The sequence below is a fragment of the Procambarus clarkii genome, chromosome 78 (assembly GCF_040958095.1).
Source record: "Procambarus clarkii isolate CNS0578487 chromosome 78, FALCON_Pclarkii_2.0, whole genome shotgun sequence".
Classification (NCBI taxonomy): Eukaryota; Metazoa; Arthropoda; class Malacostraca; order Decapoda; family Cambaridae; genus Procambarus; species Procambarus clarkii.
The window spans coordinates 17,081,444-17,092,404 of NC_091227.1; the positions used below are offsets into that span (position 1 = coordinate 17,081,444).

The following is a 10,961-nucleotide window of genomic DNA, read 5'->3' on the forward strand; positions in this document are numbered from 1 at the left end:
CAAATCCGGGTCTGTCTTTACCTGGACATTACCATTGCCTGTTGTCACCTCCGACCTTGCTGTTCTGGTAGACTCGTCCGCAACCTTGGGACGATTGGTGCTCCAATCGGTCACCAAGTCGTTGGCCAGTACCACGTCAATCCCAGCCACAGGGAGGGTATCGACTACTGCCAACTCACATGTGCCGCTGAAATAAGGCGAATCAAGATGTACTAAGGGGGCGATGTACTGCGTCCTAGGAAACCCAACCAGGATCACCTCTGGTCTCCCATCCACACTTACTCCCTCGGGTAACGAGCTCTTCACGATCAGGGACTGGGCTGCTCCACTATCTCTGAGCACTACAATTGATCTACCAGTATGATCACTCGTTACATACCCGGTTGAAGTGTGAGGGGCCAACAAACTTGGTCCTTCCTGCGTCGTCGTAGACTGGTTTCCTACTGGTGATGTAACACAGCTCACCAACATCACCTCCCTTCGTGCGCTGCCACCTCTTCTACCTCGGCACCTAGCAGCTATGTGCCCTTTCTGCCCACAAGTCCAGCACACCATATTCCTCCTTGGACTACGGTGTTTCGGACTACTAGGACTTGTTCTTCGGGGGCTACTTGGGGGCGTCTTCTTAGCACTTTGTGGGACGGGTCTTTCTTCTTCGTCGTGAGGTCTGTCAAACCGGCGCTGGTAATTCCTCGGGACGTACTTTGCAGACGGCCTATGAGTCAGGATATACTCTTCAGCCATGGTGGCTGCTGCACTCAAGGTCTCCACCTGCTGCTCTTCTAAGTATGTCTTGAGGTCTCCAGACAAACAATCTTTGAAGTCCTCGAGCAGAATCAGCTGTTCGAGGTCTTCCCTGGTCTCCACCTTCCGAGAGGCACACCATTCTTGAAAAAGTCGCTCCTTGATCGTGGCGAACTCTGTGAAAGTGTGCTCTGAGGTCTTCTTCAGGTTTCTGAACTTTTGCCTATACGCCTCAGGTACCAATTGGTACGCCATGAGCACAACTTTCTTCACCTTGTCATAATCGCTGGAGTCGTCAAGGGATAACGTAGAGTAGGCAATTTGGGCCTTCCCAGTCAAGACTGACTGTATCATGATGGCCCAATTCTCCCTTGGCCACTCCAAAGAGGCAGCGACTTTCTCGAAGGCTGCAAAGAATTTTGACACTTCCTTCTCATGGAATTTGGGGACCATTTTGATGTTGCGTACCGGATCGAAGCTACTGGTGTCCGTTGTTTGCCTCCGACCACCGCCTAATCGCAATACTTCTAGTTCATGTTGTCTCTCTCTTTCCTCCCTTTCTCGCTCTCGTTCTTCTCTCTCTCGTTCTCGTTCTTCTCTCTCTCGTCTCTCTTCTCTTTCTCGTTCTTCTCTCTCTCTTTCTCGTTCTTCTCTTTCTCGTCTCTCTTCTCTTTCTCGTTCTTCTCTCTCTCGTTTCTCTTCTCTTTCTCGTTCTTCTCTCTCTCGTTCTCGTCTTTCTTCTCTTTCTCGTTCTTCTCTTTCTCGTTTCTCTTCTCTTTCTCTCTCTGCTTTCCTTTCTTCTAATTCTAAACGTCTCATCTCTAATTCTTTATCTTGTCTCTCTCGTTCCATTTCTATTTTCTTCCATTCTATTTCACGATTGATCTCTAGGGCACGCATCTTGACTGTTAGGAAGCTGATATTAAGCTCGCCTGCATCACTGTCAACGTCGCTGCCCTTATCTTCCTTTTCCGTGGAAGCTATGTCTGCACTTTCCTTTGTACTAGGAGTCTCGCCTTCCTGTTTCTCTTCTGCCTTCAGGTGCCGGTGCACCTTGGACAAGATCTCCACACGGGAGTCACTGGCACGGATCTTGATCTCCAGGTAGGCGCTCACTAGTACAAGCTCTGGTTTACTCAGATATTTTAATCTGGCAAGACAATCTTCTCTGTTCAGAAAAGCCTGAACCTCGTCCAGATCGTCAATGGTAGCTTTGTCTGCCATTGTCACAGGTGGAACACTTAACGAGCACTTAACACACCGAGCACTGTTCTACGTCAATATTGCACTTTATCGCACCAAACACTGCACTTGCCAATATTGCACGTAATCACTTCGGGCACCGCACTACCCAATATTGCACTGAGTCCAAGCGAACACTTCGCTCTACAATAGTACACTGAATCACTGAGCACCGCACTAGTCAATATTGCACTTAATCGCTTAATCACAGCGAGCACCGCACTGCACAATATCGCACTTAGTCACTCTGAGCACCGCACAGGACGTATAACGTCACAATCGTCACACAGGGGGAATTATATACAGGGATTACGCCACTTCACCACCCCTGTCAAACATACTTAACAAGGGGACGGATCCCGCTGGGGATGCCAATTATGTTACGGCCCTCTCGGGACGCAACGGGGTTCTCACTCTGATGTTGTTAGAGGAAGATATAAGTATCCGTTCCCAAGCCAGTAGTGGCTATCAAGGGATGAGATCCGTGACGCAAGTAACTTAAAGGGAGTAGGGAAAGAAAGCTAAGAACTTAATATAATATAATCTTCACCATCACCATTTAAATATATAAAATAATAGAGTACACAAGGGGGAGGGGTATTAATGCTATGCAAGGGGATTATTCACTGTAGTCTTCTGCTGGAGACTATGGATCCTCGAAGCTAGGTGCTGAGTCCGCGGTGCTTTCTTCGTGGCCTCAAGACGTGTCCTCTGAGAACGCCGAGCCTACCCTGGCCACAGGTCAGCCACTACACAGGTCCACTGGGGGCACCGTCGTGGAGGCCGTCAACCACACCTCCAGCAGGTCTGCTGGCAGGTACTGAGCCAACAAGGCTGGTACGGCCACTCCACGAACGATAAAAGGGGTACGCCCTAGACAGGAGTCTCGTGTGATATCACCAATCACCCTCCTGTCCTCAATACCCCAGTGGATTATCGTCTCCAACCGTCGGTCCCGGGTAAATCCTTTAACTGCCACTCCAATGGCAGGCTAACACACCACAGTGTTCTTCCGGGGGGACGACGTCACAAAAGCTGCAGCAAACTTCACTGTATGGAGACTGGCTGCCTCGGGTAGACTGACTCAACCTTCAACACAGTGGTCCCAGGTCGGCTCTGTAAACAGACACGTCATCAATAACTGGGACACTAATACACCACACTCACAGGCTCAGATACAAACGCCCGACATATCCAGCCCATAGATGGCGCTGTCGTCGGAGCACCACCTCACCAGAGGTCAGGAGCGGCGGTGTTGAGCGCTGAACCAGACTGGAAACTGGTCCTCGAGGCCAGTACACGCTGTCCTCACTAGGTGTCGTCGTTCGTTTGGCGGGGGTTTCGGGAGCTGACCCACAGATGGCGTGTTTGTCACTGCTCCAGGCTCGGACGCTGAATCCGGGTCCGTAACACACACACACAACTACATTCCCCCCCCCCCATTCCATGCTCCACCACCCCCACCCCACAGACGCTACAAGCCCCCCCCCCTTCATCCCAAACCCCAGACCCTCCCTGCCCCACTACCCCAGGCACACCAGGAGTAATTGAACAAAAAAGAGCTTCAAAGCAATGTACTCAAACATAGATGGGATTACAAAGGAGGTGAACCTAGGGAAAAGAAATACCAAAATAAATTTAACGGGAAAGCGCCAAGCCATTACGACTATATAGCACTGGGAAGGGGTCAGGATAAGGTTTTGGGATGGGACGGGGGGAAGGAATGGTGCCCAACCACTTGGACTGTTGGGGATTGAACGCAGACCTGCATGAAGCGAGACCATCACTCTACCGTCCAGCCCAAGTGGTTGGGCCCAACACAAGAGGACAACATGGATGCAATAGCACTCACTGAAACGAAACTGTCGGTTATCATACGGTTATCAAACAACTGCGGTGTTTCCCCAGGAATACACCGTAATAAGGAAAGAGAGGGAAGGAAAAGCGGGTAGGAGGAGTGGCCCTACTGATAATACAGGTCTGAAGATTCAATCCCGGTCTGCGAGGGGGTCAGCCACTACTCAACAAGCACCATGAAGATAGGAGGACCAAGAATATAGTAGCAGTGATATATAACCCTCCACTAAGTGACAATTATAACAGGCATAACATGGCAGTTACTACTGAAATTGAAAGATAGCCTTTGTTGCCGTCAGGAATCATTCCAGTCTGCTTATCATGGGAGACTTCAACCATAGAAAGATAGATTGCCTACACGGAATGAACTTCCGTGTTGGACACACGGAAGCCTACAAGAGATACTGACACAAGTCATAGGAAACAACAGGTATTCTCTCATTTTTAAAGTCGCATTTAAGAACATACAGTAAACGATCTACATTTCTTGTTATAGTACACTGAAATATTAAATTTTACAGTAAACCTATAGTTGCCACAAAGAAATATAGGGCAGTGGAAACCAAATTTATACTTACCTAAACTAAATGCCACAGTTTGCAGGTCATAGGAAAACATATAATTTAATTTAGGGAAGAGGGAACATATTCCTACTGACCTAAATGGGAATATCACAGAATAAAGGGCGTTTTGAAACAGAAAACTACGCTATCTTATACAGTCACATAATACTTAAAATTATCAAACGATCAAGACGATACATACCTGGGCTATCACTGAAGGTATTGGGTCAATGACTGATTAGGGCAGACCAATCACATTTCCTTCAACAAAGCCACTGAAGTGAACAATGCTTGTCGAGGGTCTAATCACTGGAGTGGGTCAGCAAAACTACCAAGAACTAAAATTCCTCTCGTCTACGGCGCAGTCCTTACGGAATACTGATGTTGAGTTAAGCGTAGCCGGAGTCGTTTTCCAGTTTGTCCGTGTATTTGAAATCACAATTTTTGTAAGGGCTCGCATATGCACAACCTGTTCAGGCAGTAGGTGGGTTCTTAATGGATTACACTGTTTTATTGATTTTGTATTATGTGTTTTATTCAGTTTAATGTTATAGGTCAAGTGTATAGGTGTGTTAATGATCATTTCGTTATAGGATATATATCACTTTTGTGTATATAACTGGTAAAGCTAGCTTATGTGTCTCTACAGGTGAGAAGCCAGCAGCCATTCACCACAAGAACACGACTTCGAACTCCTCTGAGGGCGGAGCTCAAGGTCAGCTACCTGCGGGGCCGCTGCACTTATTCCTGGTGGGACTCTTGCCTCTCCTGGTCACCACTACGGGCGGCCAGGACCTGGCGGAGGCCCTGGGGAGGACGGGGGCATGGTGGAGGGCGTGGTGGACCTCAACAGGGGTGGTGTGGTGGTGCTGGTGCTGGTGGTGGTGGTGGTGGCGGGATGCAGGAGAGAGGCATTCAACTCCTTCCTCAACTCGCTTTACCAACTGGTTGACAAGATAAGGCTGCCACTACATCATGTTCCTGCTGCTGTTGCTGCTGCTACTCCTGCTGCTGTATCGTGAACTACTCGTGCTGCGGAAGCTGCACAAGGGGGAAGGAATCGCAGTATAAAATACATGAACCATACATTATATAATACTCAAACATTAAGGTCAATGCGTGTGTTGTGTATTAAATATTTGACACAGAAAATCTAAAGGGAATTGCCAACGAGTTTTCGCGTCGACCAGGCCACAGGGGAGCCGGACGTGAGGCAGACTCGACCAGGCCACCAGGGGAGCCGGATGTGAGGTAGACTCGACCAGGCTACCAGGGGAGCCAGACCTGAGGCAGACTCGACCAGACTACCAGGGGAGCCAGACCTGAGGCAGACTCGACCAGGCTACCAGGGGAGCCGGATGTGAGGTAGACTCGACCAGGCCACCAGGGGAGCCAGACCTGAGGCAGACTCGACCAGGCCACCAGGGAAGCCGGACCTGAGGCAGACTCGACCAGGCTACCAGGGGAGCCGGATGTGAGGTAGACTCGACCAGGCCACCAGGGGAGCCAGACCTGAGGCAGACTCGACCAGGCCACCAGGGGAGTCGGACGTGAGGCAGACTCGACCAGGCCACCAGGGGAGTCGGACGTGAGGCAGACTCGACCAGGCCACCAGGGGAGTCGGACGTGAGGCAGACTCGACCAGGCCAACAGGGCAGCAGGATCTTAGAGCCAACAAGAGCCACTGTGACGGCTCTAAACATCATCTCTGGCCACCCCTGGAGCGACATCCTTCACGACACATCCTTACAACACTTTTCAACAAACGCGATAATATCCTACATCCTGGTTACGGAGAGAAGAAGCAACCAAGCCACAAAGGTCATAATAGTGTTTCGTGTTGCATACCAGAGGAGAATTTTGGCCCTTACCTGTAATAGAGAGTGCTCAGTCTCGCCTCTTAACTGATGTGTATGCGAGGCAGGAGCTGAAATATGTGAGTCTCCCATCATGTATACAATACACACGGCCCAGGGAAGCATACAGGTTTCCCAAGGAAATACTCGATAGTGGTTTCTCTAAAGTATTGCTCGATGGGTCTCGTTGCATAAAAGCATTCGTGAAGAACATTGTGACTCAAACAGCGTTTAAACTCCTATGAGTGAGGGCCTTAAAGTAAGTGTCTTCCTGTATAAACTTTTAAGAAAAAACTTTTGAGTTGGACATTTTCTTGATCTATTTCATAAATAGCGGAGAATATATATATATATACTGTATACAATGTTACAATGAATATGATTTATAGAAAAGATAAAATATTGCAAAATTGGGGATTTAATTGTCTCTATATTTTTGCGTATATATAAAAAAATACCATTAACTGTCTCAGGATACTTGAGAAAAAATAAAGGCACATACGTGAAATTATATATATATATATATATATATATATATATATATATATATATATATATATATATATATATATATATATATATATATATATATATATATGTATATATATATGTATATATATATATATATATGTGTGTGTGTGTGTGTGTGTGTAAAAGGCTGCAAAAACGCGCAAGCCATAGATCACTAAGCACTCAAAATTATCTGACCAGGATTCGAACCCATGCCACTTACTACAGTCCCTAAACGTACACAGGACTGGGACCACCAAACGAATGATCAATACTGGTCGGACCATTTAGAGTTCTTAGTGATATATGTGTGTGTGTGTGTGTGTGTGTGTGTGTGTGTGTGTGTGTGTGTGTGTGTGTGTGTGTGTGTGTGTGTGTGTTTATAAACAGTATATTTTAGGCCTGAATGATGGGTCGTACGACAGTGTACTTGCTGGTTGGTCAGTCAGGATTTAGCAACCCTCCAGGGACTGATAGACTTTAATCTCGACACCAGACCAAAGCTCAGCGGTGAAGTCAAACAGTGTAAGAAACTGGGTGGAATACTGTGTTTGGGGAGCCGGTGTCAACTTTCAGAGAAATCTGGTATATCAAGCCTGGTATGGTGGCGTGGTATGTGTATGGCACAGATCATCATGTTTGACACACACACATACACACACACACACACACACTGTAAAACATGTCAGGGAGTTTCCACACCCACGTGCTCAAAGAGGCAGCTAGGAATGGTATTCACATACTATAGAGAGAATCAAGAAGTTTACACACCCTCACACACACATATATATTCACTACAGAGATGATTAGTACGTGTACACATACAACCACTATATACAGTAGAGGTGTAAGACACACACCTTTGGTTCTGCTTTTGTGTTGCGTTCGTTCCTTCTCACTGTCAGAAAAATCTCAAGAATTTATCTACCAAATCATCATAGTTGGCTTTTTTGGGATTGCCTTAATATATAAGGGTTTTGTTTGGGTGACCTCTTCTCCATAGACGTGTAATGTCACTCTCTCTCCCTCTCTCTCTCTCTCTCTCTCTCTCTCTCTCTCTCTCTCTCTCTCTCTCTCTCTCTCTCTCTCTCTCTCTCTCTCTCTCTGTGGTCTCTCCTCTCATCACGTGACTGCTGTTCCAGTCGTCCAGCGGTCCCTTGTTTCTGTCATAGTGTCGTTGGGCTGATGTATTTTTGTTCCCTCTGTTGTCTTCTGTGAATGTGTTTCACTGTGGCCTTTGTCTCCAAGCTTGCACGCACGAGTTTATGATCATACATATATGCGCATATGATCACACACACGCACGCACAACACACACACACACACACACACACACACACACACACTCACACACACACACACACTCACACACACACACATCAAATCCATAACTTCAGGACAACAGTGTTTATTTGTTCAGTTCACTACAGGCGTCATACAATCATTCCACCTTACACGGAAGTGACGAATACAACTTTATATCCCGTTCCCTCCTTTCATGGTCTAAAGTAAGAAGCTTTCACTTACTAAGATTTTAAGTAAGAAGCTTCGGGTTCGTCTACTTCCATTTTCTCTTTTGAGTCTTACTGACAGAAGCTAATTTAACATTTTGCGCTTTTCAAGCAAGCACTGTGTCTCATTTTGTGTGTCTCAGCTCTCTTCATCCCACTCTATCTCTCATTCTCACTGGCTTTGGCTCTTTCTCAGTCTCTTATTGTTGTTCTCCTCCAGATGGTGAGACACATTAAACGGTCGCTATGTCGGGAGTAATGACCACACTGACGTAGCGAAGGACTTCGTTATGGAGTGAGATTGTGTAATGGGGAATGAGCCTATACATGGGAGAGAGTGTGTTCGTGGGCCTGTTCGTGGGCGTGGTGGACCTGTACGTGGGCGTGGTGGGCGTGGGCGTGGGCTAAGCTGAAGGTGTTGAAACAGGGTGTGTGAGTTTAGGAGATAGGAAGAAACTTAGGGTCCACGTCACCTTACTGAAAGGTATAGCAACACTGAAATCAATTTCTGTGTATAACATTGGTGAATGGTGTTTATACATGTATGTTCTATGTACGTATGTGCATCCTGTGTGCGTAATCCGCTGTGCTCATGTTCTCTCATGTGTTGGTATGTTTTTCTACCAAGGAGTGTTCCCTTGCGTGCTGCAGCTGGTGTGTGGGTGCTTGTGTTCTACCTGAGGAGTACACACACACACACACACACACACACACACACACACACACACACCACACACACACACACACACACATACACAAACACACACACACATTGTAATACCCTCACCTGTTGAGAACAGTATGTGTGTGTGTGTGTGTGTGTGTGTGTGTGTGTGTGTGTGTGTGTGTGTGTGTGTGTGTGTGTGTGTGTTTGTGTGTTGTGGAAGCTGAAGGTAGTACAATGTAACACCCTTAAACTACCAATTATAATGTACACCACTTAGATGGTCAATATTATTATGCTATTGATTGCATAAGTGGTCAATATTACTGAGCTGATGATGTCGTGGATGGGTCAGTATTACAGTGCTGTGGATGGCATGAATGATCAATATTCCTGTGCTGTGGATGGTCAATATTACTGTGGTAAGGATGGCGTGGATGGTCAATATTACTGTGGCGAGGATGGCGTGGATGGTCAATATTACTGTTGTGTGAATGGTCAATATTACTGTTGTGTGAATGGTCAATATTACTGTTGCGTGGATGGTCAATAATGCTGTGCTGAGGATGGCGTGGATGGTCAATAATACTGTGCTGAGGAGGGTCAATATTATTGTACTGTGGATGGCGTGGATGGTCACTATTAGTGTGCTGAGAAGGGTCAATATTATTGTACTGTGAATGGTCAATAATACTGTGCTGTAGATGGGGTTGAAGCAGACTTCAGAACGCCCCGTTTTCTATTGTGTTCAATAATAACCAGTGTGAAGGGAGGACTAATACATATGTGTAAAACACAGTTGTTCCGATAGAGATGTACACCAATTACATGTTGTGTATAGTAACCTGTGTAATATGTACACACCTGTGTAATAACCAGATGTGCTACGAGAGACATGTGTACAGGTATTGAACCTTGAACCTGTATACAGATGTACATAAGTTTTGTAATACGATTTATGTGCAGTACATAATGTAAGGCTCACGTAGCAGGTGTGCTACCTTCTTCCTGTACTGTGTGTGCTCTAAGCACCTGTGTGCTATAGGTGCTACATGACTTCTGTGGAGTACAATGGGTGTACAGGTGTTAGGACTCATGTACCGAAATGTACTTTGATTTGATCGTGGTGCTGTACTGTGTGTGTGTGTGTGTGTGTGTGTGTGTGTGTGTGTGTGTGTGTGTGTGTGTGTGTGTGTGTGTGTGTGTGTGTGTGTGTGTGTGTGAGTGCAGCACACTCCTAGGATGTTCATGAGTAGTCGACCTGTTGTGAAGACTTGTAGTCAAATATATTACCTTAAAAATTATGACTTTTTCTCTGTGACCTTAATTCACATTAAATATATCTCAGGCTTTCTCTTACATTCCAGATAGTCATTGATGCTTACATGTTTCTGCCACACACACACACACACACACACACACACATACACACACACACACACACACACACACACACACACACACACACACACACACACACGAAACGCAGTTAGAACACAAATATATTTCAATACGTCAATTAATACCAAAAGTTAAATTACTGAGAGAAGGTAATTCACGAAAAAACTACAATAATAATAATATTAGTACTGACAGAGTAATCACACTAACATGATGTATCAATGAACAAATCTGTAGGAGTCGTGGTGAGGATTCGAACCTATGTGCTAAATATTCCCGAATTCCTGAGTATTGAGTATCCAAGTTGCAATCCTTTCGACTATGTCGTGTTCTAGATGTCTGGTGCGCCTGTGCTTGGGAACATTCATTGCATAGGTTCGAATCCCCATCACAAATATTACTAATTTTCTCAACAACCGTGTTCATGACAATAATATAATAATTGATAATAAAAATAATACTAATAATAATAATATTAACTGTGAAATGTAACCATGCCAGAAGCTTATTAAAGTTTCAATCTAATGAAACTCAATCTCATTTAAGCTCGGATTCAATAATTAATGAACGGGAATAATGCCATATATATCAATTAGAGGTGATATGCTAATCG

General features: G+C 45.7%; 1 protein-coding gene across 1 annotated transcript in view; it reads left to right on the forward strand.

Annotated features, from left to right (window-relative positions):
* LOC138357382 (zwei Ig domain protein zig-8-like) overlaps positions 1–10,251 on the forward strand; it is a 158,012-nt gene extending 147,761 nt beyond the window's left edge. The window contains exon 7 of the mRNA XM_069314099.1: positions 5,056–10,251. Coding sequence (XP_069170200.1) covers positions 5,056–5,366 — 311 coding nt within the window. The 3' untranslated portion in view covers positions 5,367–10,251. The remainder of the gene's footprint in view (positions 1–5,055) is intronic.
* The last annotated feature ends 710 nt before the right edge of the window (positions 10,252–10,961 follow it).